This window comes from Eretmochelys imbricata, chromosome 13, assembly GCF_965152235.1.
Source record: "Eretmochelys imbricata isolate rEreImb1 chromosome 13, rEreImb1.hap1, whole genome shotgun sequence".
NCBI classification, from domain to species: Eukaryota; Metazoa; Chordata; order Testudines; family Cheloniidae; genus Eretmochelys; species Eretmochelys imbricata.
This window is the reverse complement of record NC_135584.1, coordinates 21,260,464-21,285,549: the sequence shown is the minus strand read 5'-3', so window position 1 is coordinate 21,285,549 and position 25,086 is coordinate 21,260,464. Positions and strand designations below refer to the sequence as shown.

Below are 25,086 nucleotides of genomic sequence, written 5' to 3'. Positions count from 1 at the left end.
CATTCCCTCTAATCAGCAGGGTCCTGGAGAAGATAAAGACAGACAAGGCCCAGGTCATCCTGATTACTCTGGAATGGCCCAGGCAACATTGGTATGGGACCCTCACAGGCCTGGCGGTAGCTCTGCCGTGGCTGTTGCCGCTCCACCCGGACCCGCTCTCTCAGGACCAGGCTCGCCTCCTCCATCCCAAGCTAGCGGCTCTTCACCTCATGGTGTGGCTGCTCAGTGGTTAGGCGGAGAGGAGAGAACATGCTCAGAACAGGTTCAGCGCGTCCTCCTTGACACCCTCCACTTGCCGCACTTATTTGGTGAAGTGGTCCCGTTTTTCTAGATGGGCGGCGGACCATGGTGTCTCTCCCGTGACTGCCCCGATCCCTTATTCTTGACTACCTCCTCCACCTGAGAGCCCAGGGCCTGGCGCCTTCGTCAGTCAGGGTGCACCTGGCAGCCATATCTACCTTCCATCCGCTAGTGCAGGGGCACACGATATTTCCCCATGCTATGACTGGCCGGTTCCTCAAGGGGTTGGACCGTCTTTTCCCATATTCTAGACTCCTGGTCCCGCAGTGGGACCTGAACTTGGTGTTGGCTCCTCTCATGGGGCCCCCTTTTGATCCACTGGCCATGTGCTCCTGGTCTCACCTCTCATGGAAGATGGCCTTTCTGGTTGCAATCACATAGGTCAGGCGAGTCTCGGAGCTCAGAGCCCTGACCTCCAAGCCGCCGTACACGGTTTTTATATAACCAGCTCCGCCCACACCCTGCATTCCTCCCGAAGGTGGTCTCCATCTACCGCATGGGTCAGGACATTTTTCTACCGGTCCTCTGCTCCATGCCCGCCCCACACGTCCAGTGAGGAGTGCCGTCTCCACACGCTCGATGTGCAACAGGCTCTGGCTTCCTACCTTGAGTGGACCAAGCCGTTCAGGAAGTCCTCGCAACTGTTTGTCACCTCAGCCGAGCGTGCGAGGGGCCAGCTGATTTCCACTCAGCGGCTTTCCAATCAGATCACTTTGTGCATCCGCACCTGTTATGAGCTGGCGGGTGTTCCCCCGCCGCCCATTGTAAGGGCACACTCAACTCGGGCACAGGCCTTGTCAGCTGCCTTCGTGGTCCACGTCCCCATGCAGGACATCTGTAGGGCCGCCAACGTGGTCTTCAGTTCACATGTTCACCTCACACTGTGCGATCATCTCCCAAATCAGGGATGACACCGGGTTCAGCAGGGCTGTCCTCCATCCTGGGAACTTGTGAGCTCCTACCCACCTCCAACAGATATAGCTTGCAATCACCTAATGTGGAATACACATGAGCAATCACTCGAAGAAGAAAAGACAGTTACCTTTTCCGTAACTGGTGTTCTTTGAGATGTGTTGCTCATGTCTATTCCACATCCCACCCTTCTTCCACTCTGTCGGTGTTGTCTGGCAAGAAGGAACTGAGGGTGGGGGGAGCGCACAGCTCCCCTTATACCGTGCCAGTCAGGCCGCCCCCCCCCCCCTCCGCCCCTTCCCCCCCCCGTACTGCTAGGGGAAAATCTTCTGGCACTGGTGCACGTGGCGAGCACATACACCTATTGTGGAATAGACATGAGCAACACATCTCGAAGAACACCAGTTATGGAAAAGGTAACTGTTTTTTTCCCCCATGTTTGTCTTGCAGGGAGCCATGGTCTTTTTCTTGTGTTTTAATTGGACTTCATTCAGTTTTGTAAACAAGCCTATCTGAGGCATGTTGAACTAGTAGTATTGCTGCTTGGCTTCAAGAACCGTGCTGCTAATTCTGTGTTGCCAACTCTTGTGACTTTTTTAACATGAGTCTTGAGATGTTTGGTGTGTTTCATGAGACTGCAGCTCTTGGGATCAAGTAACAACCTGAGAATCTAGCCCTCATAGTTCAAGTGAAAAAGTTGAGAATGTGATCAGAGTGTATCCTAAAAGGCTCAGAAACCAAAAGGGGAAATAAAAAGAACCTCGGGTTTTTTTATCATGACTTTGCAGACTCATTTATTATTTTTGAACACTTGATTGACAATGCTGTAATCTGCAGCACTTGAATCTGAGTGGCAATGAACTCATAGCATTTGTTAAAACTAGGCATAGTAACATCTCTGCACTCCTGTCCTGACTTGTCGTTGTTATTCTGACTTGAGCTTCTCCTGAGCACAAAGCCAATTGTGCTGAGCTGTATAGTGATTTTGACAGAGGTTTAGTGAGGCCTCGTTTGAGCAAGCAACTAGGAATTAGGGACTGCTGAGTTTTATTCCATTGATTTAGGGTAACCCTAGGCATGTCACTAACTTTTCTCTGCCTCAGTTTCTCCTCCATTGATAGGGGAATAGTCACCTACCAAATGTTTATAAAGTGAATTTAGTTCTTTGGATGAAAATGTCAAAACTACAAAACTGGTTTGTATTACTTACTATCTAAACAAATGTCCACAGAGGAGTGGAATGTGACTATCAGTATCGCTTCACTTGTGACCTTTCAGGATTTAATTGGAAACAGAAACAAGAACAGTGAATAGCCAAGCTAAAGTGTTTGACCTTGGTAAATATATCATGTTGTGATTTTTCACTGGCAACCTCACACTGATGCTGTTAACCTGATTTGGAGTACTTAGCGGCTGTGGTTTTACCCTGTGTTCCTTCTTCCCCTTTTGAAGAAAGTAAATGCCATGAATCTGACTGATTTGTTGTATCTTCCTGTCAATTTGACTTTATTTCAGATGATTGTAAATTTCATACAGTTGACACTGTAAGTTGCTCCTGTTGGTCAAGCCTCTTAAGAGCCCCTCACTGAACTGACTCTTCTATCTTGCAGTGAGCACAAAGATTCCTCGGAGAAGAAACACAAAGAGAAAGAAAAAACCAAACACAAAGATGGCAGCTCAGAGAAACACAAAGACAAACACAAAGATAGAGACAAGGAGAAACGAAAGGAAGAAAAGGTAGGTAGTTCTTTAATGTGGGTGGGAAGGGGCAATTCTGCTTTAACTGTTGCACTACATGAAGACACAAGAACTGCTTCTAGTTTTTAGTTACCTAATAGTGGAAACTAACCCCAAATTAAGTTTGAGACTTAAAGCTCAATATCTTGTAAGCCACAGTCTCTAGGGGCCATATCCTCAACTGGTGTAAATGGGCACAGTTCCACTGAAATCAATGGAGCTGTGCCTACTTACACCACTAAGGTTCTTGCTCTACATCTTTCCTATTGTAATTCCACTCTGAAATCAATGTCAAGTTTAGATTCATAATCGTCAAAGGTCAATTTAGATTAAGTTCATTCTATGCAACAGCAGGCTTCAGTTTCCCAGTATAAGATGTAGCAGATATTGTACTGATAACTACACTTGACCTTTGCCAACTGACACTAATGGAAGGCCAGAATGTAGCTGATAACAAAGATGTAGGCATCCTGGGTGTGCTAAAAGGACTAAGGTACAAATAGTATGAGCACTTGTTCCTGCTGCAGGTTCTCTGTCCCCTTTTCTCTTTCAGAGCAAATCTTCTGGTGATGTAAAAATAAAGAAGGAAAAGGAAAATGGTTTCTCCAGGTAAGAAAGTGAGTCTGGGGTCTGTAATCTGATGTAGCAGTTTGTCATGGTTTTGCTTTGTTTCCCAATCCTCAAATTGTTATGGCCCCTCCCACCCAGTTTGTGGAGGCAGACGCTCTGATATTGCAGTGACTTCTTTCCTCCATATAAAGAGCCCCCATCTCAAGCAAATGGATGCACTTTTGGGTAATTGGCTGACTTCCCAGAAGTCAGTGATGGGAAAAGACCTGTTAGGACATCTGGTCTATTCTATGCATTCAGGATTGTTCCTTACCATGGATTCTTGAATGCTATCATCCAGTGATCTGGAAACTAGGTTCTGCCCAGGGCAGAGCAGACTCCTGGAAATGGTATTAACTGGGAGCTAGAAGAAGTCCTTACTCTGCTGTAAAGTGGGTGTCGTGGCAAGCATTTGACTCTCTATGCATTTTGTCTTCTGGAGTTGGGGTTGATAATGCTACGCCCCAGGTACTTGCTTATCTGAAAGCAAGATCGAGGGACTAGGATTTCAAACCCTAGTTTGTAAAGAAATAGCAAATAGGCCACTAGTTAAAATTTAACAAAAAAAATTGAGAAAATTTGTCACTTATTCTACTCTATTGACTTCCTAATCCTTAAAGAACCATCTAGACTTCATGAATATTGAATTGTACCAATCACCACTAGATTTACTTGTAGTTCATTTACTTGTGAATTTTTAATAGAAGTGCCATTTATTTCTTAACATCTGACAAACAATAACAATGTTTACTCCTTTAAATCCAGTTCTCAGATCATGAATCTGGGTCCTGTGACTGTTTTTCAGTTTGGGGTGCCTGACCATCTGCTGTGTATTGAAATAGATCTGCTGCCTTGAAAGTAGTTTATATCTAGGGTTGGAAACCTCAAACCCTCCCTCCCTCTCCCTCTTTTTTGTTTTTTGGGGGCGGGGGGGCTGTCTTTAGTTTTACGCACTACTGAGAATTCATCCCAGTCTCACCTTGGTCTGAAGTGGAATTGTGGCAGGGAGGGTCATGAGAAGGAGCCTGCCTGTGCTCTACCTGATTAGAATCATATGCTTATTTTGAATATCTCTTCTTGATACAGTAGTTTCAGTTCTCAGGTAGCAGTATTTGAACATGTAGACTCTGCATTTAACGCTTTTTTCTGACTTGGTAGAGGAAAGAGAAATGCCCCTCTCCAAGGACCTTTCAGAACTACTATCTTGGAAATGCAAACCGTAATTATCATAAGCCAGTGGCAATTGCCATAATTACCTAATACAGCGCATGGTACCTTTTGTTAACTCCTTCTGATGGAACATGCTGCCTATAGAGGTTATGGAAGCTCCTTCACTTGGTTTTCAAAAGGAGACTAGATAGCCATCTGTCCTGGATGGTTTAGACACAAAAAATCCTGCATCTTGGCAGGGGGTTAGACTAGCTGACCCTTGTGGTCCCTTCTAACCCTGTGATTCTAGTCAGACAATTGAGCACTGTCATAGTTTCACCGAATGTATGTGTTTTAGGCCTGGTCTCCACTAAAAAGTTAGGTCGACCCAGCTGTGTTGCTCAGGGGTGTGAAAAATCCATGCTCCTGAGCACTATAGTTAAGCTGATTTAACCCCTGGTGTAGATAGCGCTGGGTGGATGAGAAGAATTCTTCCATTAATCTAGCTGCCACCTCTCAGGGATGTGGATTACCTACGCTGATGGGAGAACCCCTCCCGTCGGCATAGGTAGTATCTGCACTGAAGTGCTACAACAGCTCAGCTGCAGCTGTGCCACTGTACCGTTTCAAGTGTAGACAAGCCCTTAGCTGGAAACACTTGGCCCTCCCATACTAACGGAATTGGCTCAGCACAGGTTCCAGCTGCAGCACTTTGTGTAACCAGTGCATCGTTACCTCCTCATGCCAGTTCAAGACTTTTCCCAGACTCTCACTGTTGGTAACCCAAAACAGGCTAATAGGGAAGTAATTTGTATTTCTCCCACTGAAATGTTCCATTGTCAAGCTCACTAGAAGTATGTCACCTTCCAAAAAATCTAAATTACCCAAAATAAGATTTGGAGGATGCAGGGGGAAGCATTATGGCCTGGGTTACATCTTGGCAAGCTAGATGTGTGTTCTCGGGAACAATGTGGTACCCCGTTTATTCCATTTTGCATTGTCTGTCTCAAACTTCATTTCCTATTGCCAACTGCTTGGAGATGTTTCTGCATTAAGATTCCTTGTATAAAGCAGACAACATTTTAATAACAGTGATGATGATAAAAAGCCACAGAGCTCTATTTCCAGGGAGAATAAATTGTACAGGGTAAACGAATACTTTTTTTCCCTATGGTGATACTTTTCAAACGTCTGGAAGCTTAAGTCTTGGTTAGTTATAAATAATGCCATAAAAATGGCTCCTTGTAACAGCACATATCTGTTCTCTGTCTTCTGAGTTACATCTGCCAGCGGCACAGAAGCTATACAGCTGTGAAAGAGCAAACTGTCCTGTTCTGCCTCATCAACACAATTGCCAGCTAAATTAAGATTCCAGAATGTCTCTCTCTGAGGGTGATGTACAATGCAGACTGCTGCTTGATTTCTCTTTTCCCATTCCACCCAATAACAAAATCTGAGTGTTGACTTGGAAACTGAGCTAATTTGATACAGAAATCATTTGAGGGAATGTGAATAAGAAAGCTCAAGATGTTGCTCTTAGAGTTGCTTACCTGACCAGAATTGCATTTAGGGCGATTCAGAAATAGTTAGATTTCTGATTCCTTTTGCAGCTTATTTGTTTTATAAAGATAAGTGAAATGCTTTTTACAAAAGCAAAGACTGAAATTTAAAAACAAGTTAATTAAAAGGACAATCTCTTTTAAAATAATGTCTTAAAATTATTTCTGCTCCTAGCATTATGGCACATTAAGACTGAAAATGTTATGCCTAATTTAATATTTATGTTGTCTGTTTGAGAGCGTGGGGAGAGCATGCACATGTTGCACTCTTGCAGCTTAGATATTGAAAATAGGCTAATTAGTGTAATTTTTTGTTGATCATCTGTTTCATATCTAGTTCTCACAAATTAGTATAATGCTGCAAGGTTCTATTTGCAAATGCTGTTTTTAAAATCAAACTGTTTTCATTTGAGATACTGTTTTTAACAAAGACTCTGGACTTCTGTTACTCGATGATGTCCCTGTTTCGCAGCATAAATGCATAGACTTCAGTAGTTTTTAAACAATACATTTGTAAATTTTTGGAAGCTGCACTGTGTTTACTTAAAATATAAGCCTCAGAGTAACCTAGAACCCTAACCTTAACACGTAAAAAATTGCTGCATTCCTTGCACTGCTTTAGGTCTTTTGGATAGAGTCAGCAATTGTGGGGGGAATTGCATACTCCCAGACAGTGTAAGGGGTGTAGCTCCCTACACTGGTGCAGGTGCTAGGAGAAATACAGAACTCTGCACTCCAAGACCAGCCAGCAGTATCTCTTTACAGTTCACTTCTTACATTGAATCGGTTCTGTTTTAAAAAAATTATTTGACTAAGTGTTCTGTATTTAAACAAACAACACTCTGCCTTTTTCCTTAGTCCGCCATGTATTAAAGATGAACCTGATGATGATGGCTATTATGCATCTCCCAAGGAGGACTCCAAACCCCTAAAGAGACCTCGGGAGGAGGACGAGTAAGTAACTTGTGTACTGTGCCTGTGTGAAGAGAATGGTTTAGAGGGGTTTTGGGCCTTTCAGAATGAACAAGTTGGATGTGGGACTGGGGATCTAGATCCAGATTTTTTTTCTGGAAGATAAATTTGCTACGCTTAATATCTACGAATGTTCTAGGTGTATTTTTGATCTGGTACCCATGCAGCCCTTTTGCAAAAGTATCCTTTGGTGTGCTCTGTGTCGAGGAGGAAAAGGTGCCGTTAAGCATTGCAAAACTAGTGAATACAAAATCAAAAAGCAGGCAGAGAAAAGGGACATGGGTATTAAGAATGTAAAACGTAAATCTGAGTAAGAGGGGCATAATCATTCACTAAGTGGCTGCAGTAATTTCTGCTGCGCGGTGAAATGACTGCACAGGAGAAAAAAAGCTTTGTCAGCCCTAATTTCGCCTGTGCTGCTTGGCATGGATTCCCCTTTAAAAGGGTCTAAATATGTTGTGAGTTATCCCAATAATTTAATCAAAATGCACACCTAAGACTTACAGGCCATGTGATGTCCCACAGTAAAATGGGCTTTTTGCAAAGCACAGCTGTATCTTATTGTGACCCATCTGAGTAAATCACTGCCATTACTTATCACTGCTACTGAGTTGAGGAGCACAGTCATGCTTCCATACTTAGTAAATGACCATTACCACAGTCCCATTTTTCTTCTGTTACTGTGTAGTATTTGTCAATTTCCAAAAGAGAGATGGACGTGACGTTAGAACTTTTCTTCTATATAGTCAGCCATTGCCTTCTGCTTGATAAGTTTTAGTGACTTTCCAGTCCAGTGTCTGTTATGGAAGGATTATGACCCCACTAACACTATCGTGGCATTGTTGAACTAACTGGTACGCAAGAAGTGAGCTGATTGGAGTGAAGTGACATCTGATTGTTAGCAGTGACAAGGAAAAATGAGTGAGATGGGCTTTTTCCCCCAAAAAAGTCTCTTGTAAAGTGTTCCAGTCTTTATCTGGTATTCTTCTCAGTGGGTGGCCACTAATGCCTGGGAATTGGCTCACTTGGAGTTAGTGAAGTTCGCTAAATCTTTGCACGTTCAGAGGATTTTTCACATCACAGTTTCAGATTTGTAAAGGTCATTTTAGGGATCTGTTGGCTGTATGGTGAGGGGCAGAGCTTCTGAATCCATTCCAGCAAAAAAGTGCTCTTCTTTCTTTTGAAAAACTTAGTGAGGACCCCACTGTAAGTTTGGGAGAATGGGGAGCATGGGTGTCCATCCCAGAGGTGTTTGTGAATTTGCACATTTAGCCTTCATGCTTATATGTAAGTGCATATCAGGAAACGAAGTGATTTTTTTTTTATCTGGTCCGTGTCTCTTACAGTGATGAGTATAAACCCAAAAAAATCAAAACAGAAGATATCAAGAAATCAAAGAAGAGGAAACAGGAGGAGGAAGAGGTAAATTGTGAGAAAAAAGTTATAATTTCTGGATTTAAGAATGGAGTGCTTGTGGTATTTTGTAGAACAATGAAAGCTAATCTGTCTGATGTCCTATTAGCCCAAATAGGAATTTAAGGAGTGTTTCTACCCTGAAATAAATGGGTGATTTTTAAGACTCATTCAAGAAGATAACTTTCTAAGGTCATGTCTACACTGTGGGACATTATGCTGGTATAATCCTGTAGTGTACATACAGCCTCGAGTGATGTAAGGTTTTTTTTCCATCGCTGTGGGAGCTTCACCTCCCAGAGTAACAATAGCTAGGTCAACAGAAGTAGTCTTCCATTGACCTAGCTGTGTCTTCCCGGCGATTATGTTGGCATAGCGATGGTGCCCCTGGGGGGCAGATTTTTTCACACCCCGGAACACCACAGCTATGTTGACTTAAATTGTAAGTGTAGATCAGCTCTAATGCTCCCAGACTAATCCACGTAGCACGCCCCTCTTTCCGTACAGATGCATTTATCAATGGAAAAAGGAGCTTTATTAACTTTTGGTATTGGCACAGATGATGTGATGCAGCTCAAAGGCAAAGAAGTTGGTACATGGTTTTGCTGTAACAGTCTCAAAGCAGCTGCCGAGTGCTTTTTAAAAGCCATTGTAGATCGGCCCTGAGGTCCTGCCCTGTTTGGAAAGGAAATAGAAGCTATTAAGATGACTAGATTTCAGCTACTTGCTGGGCAGGAACAGCGCTCCAGGATCCTAGTCTGCTGGCAGAGGGATGCTGGTGAAATGTATTTTTTGAGTGAGCGGTTCCAATTGGTGTGCTTAGCTCTTGAAGGTGTAGTCTACACTTAAAAGCTATGCTGAAATAGCTGTACCAGCAGAGAAAACCCTAGTGTAGATGCAACTTGCCAGCAGAAAAGTGCTTTGGGCTGGTAGGGTTTATGTGCAAAATAAGCTGTATCGGCAAAATCACTCTTTTATGCCAGTATAACTATGCATACACTAGGGCTTTCAACAGCACAGAAATGTCACAGAAATTCACATCCCTATCCGACATTGCTATACCTGCAAATTTTCTAATGTAGACCTGGTCTAAGTAAGAGTCTTTCTATTTTAAAAATATCTTGTTGAATAAAACGTAGCTGTGTTCTAATAATCCTTCTGCCTTTCCTCCTTGTCCTCCCTTTGTAGGACAACAAAGCCAAGAAAACTAAGAGCAAAGATAAGAAAGTCCCTGAAGGAGACAACAAGAAAAAGAAGCAGAAGAAAGAGGAAGAGCAAAAGTGGAAATGGTAAAATCTCTGTGATAAATTAACCTTTTGTCATTCTCTGCTTACCCTCAAATCCATTATATCGTGCTCTGACTAGAGATTAAATAAACAGGGACCTGCAGATCCACTATCTTTTACAGTTGGCACATATCAAGGTTTGTGTTCTGAATGTGTGGTTTAATTTTCAATAACATTTTTAAAATCTCGTTTCAGAATATTCATTCTTTACGTTAAAAAAATCAGAACTTTAAATGCTACGATATTCATTTTTCAGCTTTTCTGAGCTGCCTTAAAATGAACTAGTTTCCTTCCTATCCTGGAACAAGTGATCCAGAAGCTGATGGATCCATTCTCTTCCCTGCTGTAAAACAGAGGCTACCCATAGTGATCGGACACTAGGCATTTCCTCCATCATGAGGCAATATGAAAGCTCCTCCGTTTATTGATGATTTAGGTTTTTTGGTTATGTGCAGGTATATTAATTGGAGACGAAGCACTGTATCACTTCAAAGGCAAACCTGATCCTGGGAACTCCTTAAACTAGAAGGATACAGTTGAAATAATTTTGGCTTTCACCCCCGTTTATTACAGTCTGATCTCAGCTGTGCAACAATCTCCCTTCACAAAAGGGATACTACCTAAAGAACACATGAATGAAAGCTGATCAACACATTCTATTTGAGGTTTTTAAAAGCATTTAAGATTTAATCTGTCAAATCTGGAAATACAGTTTGAATGGGAAGCATTTTTCCCCTGTGCAGAATCCAAAAAGTAATGTAACTGGAGTGACTGAAGTTCAACTTTCACTGACATTGGCATTTAAAAATATAGATCTACAAATAAATGAGGATTCTCGAGTTTGAGTGCAAGAGGGAGAAAATTATCTGGCTCTGGGATATGAGAGGCACCTGTGTTGTTTTCCCCTTGAAGAACTTGTCAGCTTGATGACTCAGCGGATGAATTTTTCTTTACGAGTGGTTTTGTACTGGCATCTCAGATACAATCCAGTGTTGTCCCCCAGAGTATGTGTAGGGTAATGAATATTCATGTATTTGAGGACTGGCCCTCATCATTCCCTACAGTTTAATACAGCTTGGCTTCAAATGCAAATATTTTTCCAGACTCCTGTCATCTCAGCACTCTGTAAGACCTTCGAATGACTCAACTTCGGAGCTTCCATCTACCTCTTCCCTTTGAGGGGTTATTGTGCTGTTTTATTAGACCTCCTTGTTGGGAAACCCCTCTTAGTATTCACCTTGCATTGCTCAGTTTCACCCCATCATGCCTTGCATCACCCTAAAATAACTCCTCTTCCTCAGAGTGTTTACAGCCTTCAAATATGTGACTCCAATTGTCATGATTTCAAATGCAACCCTGATCACCAAATGTCCTTGTATGTTTAGGTTTTACTCTTTCATCCTAAGTGTATCATTTGAGCCCCTCCATAACATGCTGGTGCTCTTCTCTGTATTCCCTCCTAGCTTCCTGACCTCTTTCTGGTCCTCTGGCTTTCATCTATTTCAGTTTTAATGTAACCATTAGTACATAAAGAACTGGTGATCCAGAAACGGTCTCTTGCCCTAACAAGCCTCTCTTCTGGCTTTATCTCAAGCAAACCTTCCTGGTTTTTGTCTCTGTATCCTACTAGTTAATTTCCCCCTTTTATATCATAGTCAGTATTGTCAGCAAGCCTTTATTGGAAGGCCACAGAACTTTCTACTTGCCTGTCTTGGCAGCATAATTCCAGTTAGCTGTGCCAGAGCTCAGCAAATTGTGCTGACTGCTGAGCGAAGCTGTATTTGAAAGTGCAAAACCCGGCAGTTAGTAGGAATGTCCTTCTGCTGGTGTTTGCTTGGTCCATCTGCAGCTTTTTATAGCATGTCTTTTGTGAAATGGGTTTCATCTCCATCTTGTAGCACTTCAGACTCAGCTCTTCAAGGGATTTTATGTTCCATGCCAGTCAGTTTTCTGAAGATCTGAATTCTTTGTGTTGTTTTCTCTAGTGCTTGCCTTCTTGAGCATCTTAATTCTAGTGATTATGGGATTGGCATCACCATTTTACAACCAGGGAAGCTGAGGCACAGAGGTGAAATGACTTGCTCAAGGTCACTCGGTTAGTGGCAGAGCTGCAAATAGAACCCAGGCTCCTGGGTCCCAGTCAAGTGTTCTATCCATTAGTTGCATGCCCCTGCTTCAAGAGCAATGTCTGTCTAGTCTTGAGCATCCCTAATTGGAATGTGGATTGAATAGTCTTGCTGCTGTCTTTGAGTTACTTAGTCAGAGGAAGCACGCTCTTTAACATGAATTTGATTCTAGAGCACAGAATTACAGTCTGAAGTCCTCTAGCATGGAACAGTCTATTTGAAGGCACAACCACTTTGGAGTCAGCTCAACTTCCAAACCGGAGAAGTGCCCCCACAAAACAATGAATCTAACCTCAACATCACTAGAGAGTAGGATGGCTTCAGAGGTACAAAATCTCTACAAGGCAATGTCAGGAGCGGTGTTGGTGAGGGGACTAGTGAGGCAAACAAACATTAAAAGTAATAGTAGCAAATCTATCCTAAAGTATTGCAACAATAACGGCTAGGGCTCCGTGTCTGTCACAGAGGTCGCAGAAGTTAGGGATTCTGTGACTTTCTACGAACTCCATGACTTCTGCAGGGGCCAGTTTGGCCTACCCCAGGACTGCCCAAGCAGCTGGCTCTGGGGCTGGCTGCTCAGGTGGCCCGGGGGACAGCCATACCGGCTGCTGCTGAAGTGACCCGGGGGACACAGCCACACCAGCCGCTGCTGGAGCAGCTCTGGGGACAGCCACATCGGTCACTGCTCCGGCAGCCTGGGCAGCAGTCCCCAGGCAGCCTGCCACAGCGGCCCTGGTCCCCCTTAAGATTTAATCACAGGTACAGGTTCCGGGCCGTGAATTTTTGTTTATTGCCTGTGAGCTGTCCATGTCTTTACTAAGAACACCCGTGACAGAATCGTAGCCTTAGTCATGGCAGACTATCTCCTTCCCTCTTCACCGCCAAATAGCCACTATTCAGGAGTCACCTTTTTCTCCGTGCTGGAAACTTCAGGTTAGAAATCGCCTAGTACTACAGGTTCAGGTCTCAAAGTGATCAGCTCAGCCTTTGCTCTCGCAAACTGGATACGTCGAGATGTGCGAAACATAGGCTATGTCTCCACTGCATAGCACTGCGGACTACGTGGGGTGCAAATTGCAGTGCTTGCCAAAAGGCTGCTCTGTAACTGCCCCATGTGGAGACTACTGGCTCAAACTAAGAGGTTCCTAGTTCACATTAACATAGCCCTAGAGGGCTAAATTGACATGAACTAAAATTTACCTTTTAGTTCGTGCCAGCGGCGTACATGTGGGGCAGTTATAATGTAGCACTTCTGTCCACCCTGCAGTTCACACCCACATGGTACAAACTGCAGTGTCATGAACGGAAGCCCTCGGTTCGTTGGTGTCTTTACTCTGAGGCTTATAACAATTGAGATTCTGTCTGCTCTGCTTGGACACAGAGGATCTCACTGCACATCTTGTAAAAGTAAAGGTGGGTCAAGGTGCTTTGGCCAAAAACAGTATCATCCTATCATAGCAGTGTGCTATGTCCCAGTTGATTCCTGGTCTCCTCTCTGGCTGTGGCTGCATTTCAGCCGTGCCTATTGTGACAAAGTTCCTCCTCTACCTTGGTGGATCTTGCGCTTATGGGCGGATTTGCTTGCCTTTGAGCTTCACAGCAGCCCTCAATTTGGGCATTTTCATGAACCCACAGTCCAGGACAACTCCTCCTGTGTCTGACCAGGAGTTGGGCGGTTTGTGGGGAACCCAGGCCCGCCCTCTACTACGGGTTCCAGCCCAGGGCCCTGTGGCATGCAGCTGTCTAGAGTGCCTCCTGGAACAGCTGTGCAACAGCTACAACTCCCTGGGCTACTTCCCCATGGCCTCCTCCCAACACCTTCTTTATCCTCACCATAGGACCTTCCTCCTGGTGTCTGATGATGCTTGTACTCCTCAGTCCTCCAACAGTCCACGTTCTCACTCTCAGCTTTAAGCGCCTCTTTCTCCCAGCTCCTCACATGCACACCACAAACTGAAGTGAGCTCCTTTTTAAAACCCAGGTGCCCTGATTAGCCTGCTTTAATTGATTCTAGCAGCTTCTTGATTGGCTGCAGGTGTTCTAATCAGCCTGTCTTAATGGTCTCCAGAAGGTTCCTGATTGTTCTGGAACTTTCCCTTTTACCTTACTCAGGGAAAGGGGACCTACTTAGCCTGGGGCTAATATATCTGCCTTCTATTACTCTCCTATAGCCATCTGGCCTGACCCTGTCACACTATATGGATATAGGCTAATAAGCACTTAGGGCTCCCTCAGAGAGAAGCCTTATTATATATTTATATGGTACCTGTCTCTTATACAGTGATCCTGTTATCTAATTAGGGCTGCAGCAACCAGCACTTATTTGTGCATAACATTTCCTGCGTTGCTGCCAGTACATGTATGTCTTCTCCCAGCTGATGACTCACTCCAGCATGAAACTGGCTAGGGGGCTGGGGATACAGGAATCGGGAGCAGCATGGAGAAACATGGCATTTTTTTGTCCAGCAAGTTGGCTGGGTGATTAAGAGATCGAATGCTGTGACAGGATAATAGTGTCCCCCTGCTGCATAAATGCTAAGGTGAAATAGACTATTTTCTCAGCAGGAGATCCTGTCCCAGTGGTATGTAACAATTACTTTATTGCCACTTGTCAAGGTTCTTTCCCCACTCTGAACGCTAGGGTACAGATGTGGGGACCTGCATGAAAACCTCCTAAGCTTATCTTTACCAGCTTAGGTCAAAACTTCCCCAAGGTACAAAATATTCCACCCTTTGTCCTTGGACTGGCCGCTACCACCACCAAACAAATACTGGTTACTAGGGAAGAGCTGTTTGGAAACATCTTTCCCCCCAAAATACTTCCCAAAACCTTGCACCCCTCTTCCTGGACAAGGTTTGGTAAAAAGCCTCACCAATTTGCCTAGGTGACTACAGACCCAGACCCTTGGATCTTAAGAACAATGAACAATCCTCCCAACACTTGCACACCCCTTTCCTGGGAAATGTTGGATAAAAAGCCTCACCAATTTGCATAGGTGACCACAGACCCAAACCCTTGGATCTGAGAACAATGAAAAAGCATTCAGTTTTCTTACAAGAAGACTTTTAATAGGAGTAAATAGAAGTAAAGAAATCCCCTCTGTAAAATCAGGATGGTAGATACCTTACAGGGTAATTAGATTCAAAACATAGAGAACCCCTCTAGGCAAAACCTTAAGTTACAAAAAAGATACACAGACAGAAATAGTTATTCTATTCAGCACAATTCTTTTCTCAGCCATTTAAAGAAATCATAATCTAACGCATACCTAACTAGATTACTTACTAAAAGTTCTAAGACTCCATTCCTGTTCTGTCCCTGACAAAAGCAGCATATAGACAGACAGAGACCCTTTGTTTCTCTCCCTCCTCCCAGCTTTTGAAAGTATCTTGTCTCCTCATTGGTCATTTTGGTCAGGTGCCAGCGAGGTTACCTTTATCTTCTTAACCCTTTACAGGTGAGAGGAGTTTTCCTCTGGCCAGGAGGGATTTTAAAGGGGTTTACCCTTCCCTTTATATTTATGACACCACTATAACAAAAGATCAGTGCAGATGTATGGAAGGAGTGTGGTGTGGTAGTTTGAGCAAAAGACTGGGAAGCCAGGACTTGGGGCTCTTCAATTTGTTATTGGATGTGTCATTGGCCATTGATTAACACCAGAAAAGTCTCTAAACCTTTCTGCCTCAATTTCTTCAGCTGGAAAATAGTAATACCTACCTCATGGTTATTATGGGACCTAATTAATTATTGCAGTAGGAGCCTTAGGGCACCTTTGTCCTTATCCTTTGTTTTGTGCTTGCCTTAGAGAACATGTTCTCTTTATTATGGAAAAAAAAAAAAAAGGAAAGGAGCGCGAGGTGACAGAGGGGATTAATTAATTAATATTTCTTCTCTGAAACACCTGAGTTTGCTTAGGTCACAAGTGAAAATCAATTTCTCTTTGTCATGTCTATCCTTACTGGAACATCTGTCCACATCAGAAAGTGATCATGTAATTTGCTACTGTTGTCCATATTTGTTCTGGAGAGAGCTTGGACTGAAAGTTAGATGAGGGCTTCGTTAAACTGACAGTTTGCTGTAAAGAAGCCTGTACTATACCTGGCATTCAGTCCTTTCCTTTCTTAAGTACACATGCATGCATTTGTTTGGTGAAGAACATGATGGGCTAATCTCATCCGTGCTGCAACTCAGTTGAATATAACTCTGGCATAACAGCATTAATTTGTGTCTGGAGCCTGTTCCATGCTTTTCAAAAAGATGGCAGTTGGTGTTCTAGGTTTTGCTTGTGTACTGCTCATTGTGAACTCTGAAAGGCAGTGCAGTGATTGCTTACTGTTTTTATATGTCACCCTCCCGTGTAGACACTGAAATGATGGCTAGAGGGTGAGTTTGTATCAGCTTGTCGGTCTCTCTTTAAAGGTGGGAGGAAGAGCGCTATCCTGAAGGCATTAAATGGAAATTCCTAGAGCACAAAGGTCCTGTGTTTGCTCCGCCATATGAACCTCTGCCTGAAAATGTCAAGTTCTACTATGATGGTAAGTTGTTACGGGTTCACGCTTACTGGGCTAGACTGTGGCATCCTGAATAGGAGATGAGGGTTCTCTTGCGAAGTAGTGGGGTGAGGTGGTGGTCCAGGCTAATTATTTGCTCTATAAGCAAATTCCAGGGATCATAAAAAGAGGAATAAGCTTTATAGAAACAAGGAAACCTCTGTTAGAATCTATTTGGATTGAAATAAGCAATTGCATTTATTTTCACTGTGATCACAAGGGTACGTGTCACAGCTCACGTAGCATGTGATAGATAATGCTTACACCAGGTTTCAGAGTTCCACGGTATGCATCTGATGAAGTGAGCTGTAGCTCACGAAAGCTTATGCTCAAATAAATTGGTTAGTCTCTAAGGTGCCACAAGTCCTCCTTTTCTTTTTGCGAATGCTTACACCATAAGTGACGACGTTTGACCAAGGCACCATGTTGTTGTAGTTATTTTTCATTATTGCTGGTCTTCCTTGGGCCCTCATCCTTCTCATTCAGTGTTGGGGTCTCTTTTTTCAAAATTATTATTATTATTAATTCAATTGCAGCTTTCTATATCCAATTAATTTTTCCTATAACACCTGCCTGAAGTGATCGGAATAAAAGGCAGAACTTATTTTAATATAAATGATGATTTGGTTCCTGCAGGTATGATCTTATTAAATGGAGGAACATATTAACCAGGGATTAGATTAAGTGACAGGTACTTGAGTGGATGAAAATTGAATTTTTCACTCTAAAGCGGCATCTGTCTGTAAAATGGCTTCAGAAGCAGTGGGCTGTTCCCATGAAACATTGTGGAAGTTTTAAAATTAGAAGTGGTGAGATTCTTTTTTAATCAGTAACACGTTCAAACAAATGTCCAAGCCACCCCAAAGACCATCTCTAGGAAAATGAGGTGTTGAATTCACACACATGCTATTGTGAGAGATCTGCTCAGCATCCTACTGTCTGTGCTCAGGAGACATTGTCCAATTCAGAGATTACCCTAGAATAACTTCTAGCCTTCAGTACTCCACATTTGGTCAACCACCTGCCAGCTTCCTCTGAGTAGAGGAGTCCATCCCAGGACCAGTCCTGCTTTTGCAGCAGAATGCCGGCTTCCATCTGACAGGGTGTCCATAATTACTGCCTGAGCTATTGCTAGAGCTCCCAGTCACTTGCAGCACCAGACTCCTGTAAAGGAGCTGTGGACGCCAAAGTAGCCTGTTAGTTGCTCTTGTTTTTTAAGCTGAGTTACTAACTTCAGGGCTCTTGATAAATTCCATAGTACTGAAGTTGTAGTCCCATCACAGGAAGACTGCTCAAGCCTTTGAAAGAAGGGAAAGTGAGGGATGAAATTCAATCCAAGCAAGTCTGTTTCTGCAGTTCTGTTTACGAAATAACAACCGAGGCCAGTAGTTACTCTGTGCCAACTGTAGGCAACTTTTGAGCAATTTTTAATGGGATTTAACCCCCAAAACATCTTACCAGCTGATCACTGGCACGTTTTTCAACCTTAACCCTTTTTCCTTTACAACCCTCTGTTTTGCTGCTTCCTGCTATAAGTAAACAAACAGTGTATATTTGTTACAATTAAATTAACAGCAATCCTGTTGGTATCTTAGTTTCTAGTGTGACGTATTCAATCATCTTTGGCCTAAGTGAGCCTTCCTTTGCTATGTTTTGTTGACTTAAGTTCTTTAGGTTGGGCAGATAGTTTCCTCACTTTAATTTTTGCATATAATGTAAATCTTTCACTTGGTGAATCAAGAGGACTACATTTTACTTCCCCAGTATTTTAATAAACAGTTAACATCAACAGTTCTGGCAGTGACTTTTGTGAGGTAAAAGAGTCAATTAAAAAATCACTGGTGCTGACTCTTCAACAAGCAATTGGGATTTAAAATATTCCTCGCTATTAGCTGTATCCATGAGATGCATTCAAAATATTTCTCAGAGAGCGCCGGAGCATAATGTGATGTCAACAATGAGATCTGGGACTGAAGAGGCATGCTCAGTAGAAAAGGTAGACCTTGAATGTTCAGCAGTTTCTTGTTCCCCACTCCCAAAAGATCTCTTCTTCACAGTGATTTCATTTTGAGGAAAGGCTCTATTGTGATCCTGCAACCAAGCTGAAATATGACCTCACCGATCACTGAAAGAACTAAATGTGACTCTATTTTGAGTATGAGGAGTTGGAGACACTGGAGTGTATTCCCATGTTACCTGAATCTCTCATTCCATTGGTTGGTAGAGTTCGCACATACTTACCTTCCTGTGCGAGGGGAGATGAGTGTTTGGCACCACTTACTACCCTACTTGTGGGTGTCACTGGCGCGTGCTTTCGCAGAGATTTGCCTCTGTTCCTGGCTAGAAATAGCTGCCTATTCATAGACAGGAAGTTGACCTGTTTTAAACAGTGTGTGTGTGTGTGTGAGGGGAATAGGAAGGCTAAATGATTTGTTGTCTCCTGGCTTAGTAAAGATGTTGAGAGGCAGAAGATGGAATTGAATAAAATCCATATTATCATATCATATGATCTAGATGTTATAATAACTATTTTAATGCAAGTCAAATTTTAGGCCTCAATAGTCTGATCATTCTTCTCTACTCCCTTTGCATCCCATACTTAGTGTCAAGGGACACTAGTTTGTGGTGCTATACAGCACACTGAACAAAACCTCGCTGAAATACTAGGACAAACTGTATACTTCCATAGGGTGGCTAATCTGGCTGTGTATTGTACATCCACAGCAGTCCACGGTTGCATGGAAGGGTTCCAAGATCTCTTGAAACATCACAGTGCAAAAAGCAGAATGATTTAGGGGATGAACATCTTCAGCTGACCTTTTTTAAACCTCCTCTCTCATAGGTAAAGTAATGAAGCTGAGCCCCAAAGCAGAAGAAGTTGCTACATTCTTTGCAAAAATGCTTGATCATGAGTACACTACAAAGGATATCTTCAGGAAAAACTTTTTTAAAGACTGGAGAAAGGTACGGATCCCTGGACTGAGATGACAGCCTACACGGCCATTTTCTCCTGAGTGTTAGAGAGAGAAATGGGCTACTCTGACTTGGTGCACAAAATGCTAGTGCGAGGCAGAGACCAAAGGGCTGGCTCAGATGTCAGCACTGAAAGTTCCTGTTTACGCTGTAGTTTTCCAGGAAGGGCCTCCTGGTAAATATTTCTTAAACGAACAAGGGTTGACCTTTTGCAAGTCATACTTGCATGTGATGTGACATGGCTGAGCTGATCATGACGTTTTTATCGATGACCTGGAAGAAAATGTAAAATCAGCACTGCCAAAGTTGCAGATCACACAAATATTGGGGAAGTGGCAGATAATGAAGAGGCCAGATCACTGATACAGAGCATCAGGATTGCTTGGTAAACTGGGTGCAAGCAAACAACATGCGTGTGAATACAGCTAAATGTAAATGTCTACATCTAGGAACAAAGAACGTAGGCCATACTTACAGGATGAGGGACTCTATTCTGGGAAGCAGTGACTCTGAAAAAGATGTGGGGGTCATGGTGGATAGTCAGCTGAACATGAGCTCCCAATGTGATGCTATGGCCAAAAGAGCTAATGCAATCCTGGGATGCATAAACAGGGAAATATTGAGTTGAGAGGTTATTTTACCTCTTTATTTGGCACTGGTATGGCTGTGTCCAGTTCTGGTGTCCACAATACAAGAATGATGTTGATAAATTGGAGAGGGTTCAGAGAAGAGCCAGGAGAATGATTAAAGGGTTAGAAAACATGCCTTATAGCGATAGGCTCGAGGAGTTCAATCTGTTTAGTTTAACAGAGACGGTTAAGGGGTGACCTGATTACAGTTTAGCAGTACCTACACAGGGAACAAATATTTCATAATGGGCTCTTCTGGCTAACAGAGAAAGATATAACACAATCCAATTGCTGGAAGTCATAGCTAGATAAATGCAGGCTGGGAATAAGGCACACGTTTTTAATAATGAAAGTTCCTAATCGTTGGAACTACTTACTGAAGGTCGTAGTGGATTCTTCATCACTGACCACTTTAAAATCAAGATTGGATGTTTTTCTAGGAGCTCTGCTCTAGGAATTATTTGGAGAAGTTCTGTGGCCTGTGTTTTATACAGGAGGTCAGAATAGACAATCACAGTGACCCCTTCTGGCTTTGGAATTTTATGAATCTTTGCCCCACTGAAACTGTGGAATTGAAGAGCCATCACTACCTTTGTATCAGAGGCTAGCCCCTTTCTGAGTCTTGCGAAGTTGGAGCTTCACCACCCCAACCAGTGTAAGCATGCCAAGAGAATAAGCATATTCAGGCAGCTGGCCCAGGTTACCTCGGTGGCCTCTCCTTCCCCCAGTAACGTCGTCAACCCTTGAATGGCTAAGTGGTTTGAAAGGTTGCTGTGTAATAGAATATACACTCCGTGCATGCAAAGATCAGACACAGTCTTAATGTTCTGTGTGCCACATATACCCTCTTCATCCTTTTCTCATTCTCCCTGACTAGGTTGAGTACTTACTAGAAGTTGACAGCTCTTTGATAGACAGGCAGAAGCTGTGTTCATTAGGAGCACTTGCCCTTTGATACCTTTTTAGGGGCTGGGAGGGGCAATTAAATATCCTTATTCTAACTATAAGAAGGTTTCAAGCTCTACTTTCATCCTCCCAGGAAATGACTTCAGAAGAAAAGAGTACCATCACCAACCTCAACAAGTGTGACTTCTCCCAGATGAGCCAGTATTTCAAAGCTCAGTCAGAAGCTAGGAAACAGATGTCCAAGGAAGAGAAACAGGTACTCTAGGGAATTGTAGAAGACTGTTCTAGCCATTTAGGTGTTTTTTTTATCATTATCCTTTACTCGTTCCTCTGGCCATATCATCTATGCGCAGTCTGTCACTCCTCTCACGCTGAAGGGATTTGCTAGAACCTTCCCCACCTAGCGGAGATTGGCAGAAGTATTGCACTTCTAGCTAAAAGTCTGTCTCTCTGCTGATCTTAATGTGATGACTAAGAGGCCAGCAGCTTGTTTTCTAGTAACATCCCTGAGATTCCTTGTGTCACTTATGTCCCTCTAACATGTCTGCATAGGTAATATGTCGAGAGCAATGTTTAGCAAGAAACCTCCACCTACTGCAGTTCTCTTTCTGATGATAAAACATTTCTGGCCCTTTCTCCTTCAGCACCACGGTGTTACTAGGACAAAGAGTTTGCTTTTTTTTCAAGGAGTATCTGCATGTCTTCCCTCCATTCCCACACAACCCCTAGATACCCACTTTAGTAAGAACTAGAAACTTATCACAAGATCTAAATCTGGTTCCATGTAGTGCCTTGGGTAATGTAATTCTAGTTTAACTGTCCTAAGTGGTGAGGTTCAGAGCTCCTCTAATTGGATGGGGGATGGTTTTCCCAATACAGTTGAACCCCATGGTGTCAGGATTCAAAGGTTCCCAATATGGAAAAGAGCATGTGCCTGGCTTTTCTGGCTTTCAGCTTTTTATTTGATAAATACTGGTTGACACACACCCCACCCCAGATAACTAATAGAGTAGAAGGGGCTTTTTTTGGTCCACTTCTCAGTTGGTGCAACTTCATTTAAGGATGCATTGATTGATTTCTTCATACCTTTCAACCTTGTGTTATTAGGTCTCAAAGTGAGAAGCTTGTTTCTTTAAACAACATGATGTTAAATGCAGTGGATCAAAAGTCCTTAAACTTGATGTTTGTGGCACATGGACAGAGGGGAATGGAGAGGCAGTTGGTTTGAGGAAATAGGTCCGAGACAAGTGAAATGTAATTACAAATTTAGAAAAAATTGTACATGTTGCATGTATTACATTAGCCTATTAGTAAGGCTAAGATTTTGTCTTGGATGTTTTTAGTAAAAGTCACGGACAGGTCCTGCAGGGTCAATAAAGAAAATTCACGGAAGCCCGTGACCTGTCCTTGACTTTTACTAAAAATATCCCTAACAAAATGGGGAGCTGCAGAGTCCCCACACTGCCTGCGGTGGCTGGGTAGCTGCGGGGGTTCCAGCTTGGAGTTCCAGGGTCCCCCACCCCAGGGGAGACCCTGCAGCTCCCAGTCACCACGGTCTGAAGTCACTAGGTCTCTGGAAGTCATGAATTCAGTTACATCTGTGACAAAATCGTAGCCTTCACTATTAGTTCCTGACTTTATTTCTGTTTGTCTTGCCATTTAGATTGTATGCTGTTCTGGGCAAAGACTGCCTTTTATTCAGTGTTTGTACAGCACCTAGTACAATGGAGCTCCAGTCTGGATTGGGGCCTGTAGGTGCTACTGCAATACAAATAATAAATGAATTTTGCTTCGTTCTGTCACTGAGCTACTTGGTGTCTTTGGGTGCAGTGCAATCCCCCTGCTTTGTGTCTTCCTAGAAAATCAAAGAGGAGAATGAGCGGTTACTAAAAGAATATGGCTTTTGTATCATGGATAACCACAAGGAGAGGATCGCCAACTTCAAGATTGAACCCCCTGGTCTCTTCAGAGGGCGTGGCAACCATCCCAAAATGGGCATGCTGAAGAGACGGATCATGCCAGAAGACATCATCATTAATTGCAGCAAGTGAGCATGGGATGCTTTGCACCTTGCTTTGCTTACTAGTTAGGATAACTTTTTTTTATCGTATATGTAACTTGACATGGCATCTAAGCATTCAAAAGTTCATGTGTTGGGTTTCTTGGTCATTTTAGGTGTTTTGAAGGGTGAGAAGTATAATGAAAGCATCAGTTGTCTACAAGCCATTCTTTACATAAGACAGACCCAGAGCTCTGTCCACACACCTCAGTGTTGATCAACACCAGCATCTGCTGTTACAGTGCAGGGCAGCTCCTGTTACATTCTATTCCCTTGGGGCCAAAGGGTATTTATTTTATGTATGGATCTCCCACTTGACTTTTTCTTGTTTCCTAAGAGGCAACAGACCAATGTGTAGGGTCTTCAGACTTCTCCCTCTCCATGTAGACTAGTGAAGCTGCAGAAACATCCCCAAATCAAAGCAACGAGCTTCCCAACAATGCTACTTATCACAATAGTTAACAAAATGGAATAATTCCATAAGAAGCATAACCATGACTGTGTATCTCTTGATCTTTGACTTTCATTTTGATTCATCTTACTATCCTGCTACAGAAATGCAGTTGCCCAGACTAGAGTAGGGAGAGAGACTTGTTTAATATTTGTTGCTGTCCATCAACACTTTACTCTTTGCTGGTCATCTATATTTTGTCACCTGGGGTCTATTAAGACCACTTCTTTCCTCTCGCTGTTTTTGTTACCTTATGCAGGGATTCCAAAGTTCCCCCACCTCCTCCAGGTCACAAATGGAAGGAGGTCCGGCATGATAACAAGGTGACCTGGTTGGTGTCATGGACAGAAAACATCCAAGGATCTATTAAATATATCATGTTGAACCCCAGCTCTAGAATCAAGGTAATGGTTTATTTGGAAGGTTGCTTGGCCATGCTGCATCTTAACCAACTCTCTTAAGGGGGGGAGTGTGGCTATCTAGTGGTTAAGGCAGCGGACAGGGAGGCAAGACCAACTTTTTTCTTACTCTACCATTGACTCACTGTGTGATATTGGGCAAGTCACTTTGCCTTAGTTTCCGCATCTGCCAAATAGGGAGTAATAGCTATTCTGTAGGGGTGTGGAATAATATCTATGAAGTACTTTCAGATTTCTGGATGAAAGGATGTTCCCGTCCTAGTTGGGAGCCTTTCATGCTCTGGAGTAAACGTAGAAGAAAATTTCTGCCAGTTTTGTCTCTAAGTTTGGTCCCAGTGTCTCCTGCCTGATCAGGCAGTGAATTCCTAACTATGTGCTGGGTGTCAGTCAATTGAAAAGGCATAAATCCAGCTATGTAACTTCAATGCAAGATGGAGGCAAAGGTGATGTTTTGAGAAGAACAAACCCCTCTGTAGGCACGGATAGCTGGTAATTGTCAAATCATGTAAAACAAATGATGAGATTTTGAAGGTAATTGGATTTCCTTTTTTAGTAGAACAGATTTTTGGCCTTCTCAGCAGGAAAATTGCCTGTTTTTAAGAGAGCCACTACACTTAGTCGGTGGCTCCCCTGCAGCGAAATAAGAGTCTTGACCTGAGTGTGTGGTGGGACATAATTTCTGCTGACCTATAGTAACCGTATCATCACACACATCTAATGTGCTATTCAAATCTTTTTTTAAATGAGTTCACTCTGCTGTCTTTATGGCTTTACTGAGTGGGTCTCTAATTGTGAGAAGAGGACCGCTAAGAAAATTGCAATCTCCTTAATAGAGTAGGGGGTACCTTTGTACATTGAGGGGCCTGGAAGACCCAAGTACCTCTCTCATCTGATTTCTGACTTCTGTGCAGGCACTTGATGTCATGGCTACTGAACGATGTGCAACTGCATGAGAACTTAGTTCAGGCAGAACTTTGAGCAATGAATTCCCAGTGATTTTGTGCACATAGGTTTGAGTAGGAACTCTCTCTGCTT

At 43.1% G+C, this 25,086-nt stretch overlaps 1 protein-coding gene across 1 annotated transcript in view; it reads left to right on the top strand.

Moving 5' to 3' along the window:
- TOP1 (DNA topoisomerase I) overlaps positions 1 to 25,086 on the top strand; it is an 85,301-nt gene that overhangs the window by 48,121 nt on the left and 12,094 nt on the right. Inside the window, exons 4-13 of the mRNA XM_077831922.1 lie at positions 2,823 to 2,949; positions 3,503 to 3,558; positions 7,125 to 7,220; positions 8,585 to 8,660; positions 9,840 to 9,940; positions 16,484 to 16,599; positions 19,457 to 19,578; positions 21,256 to 21,378; positions 22,982 to 23,169; positions 23,892 to 24,036. Of these exons, the coding sequence (XP_077688048.1) occupies positions 2,823 to 2,949; positions 3,503 to 3,558; positions 7,125 to 7,220; positions 8,585 to 8,660; positions 9,840 to 9,940; positions 16,484 to 16,599; positions 19,457 to 19,578; positions 21,256 to 21,378; positions 22,982 to 23,169; positions 23,892 to 24,036 (1,150 nt within the window). The remainder of the gene's footprint in view (positions 1 to 2,822; positions 2,950 to 3,502; positions 3,559 to 7,124; positions 7,221 to 8,584; positions 8,661 to 9,839; positions 9,941 to 16,483; positions 16,600 to 19,456; positions 19,579 to 21,255; positions 21,379 to 22,981; positions 23,170 to 23,891; positions 24,037 to 25,086) is intronic.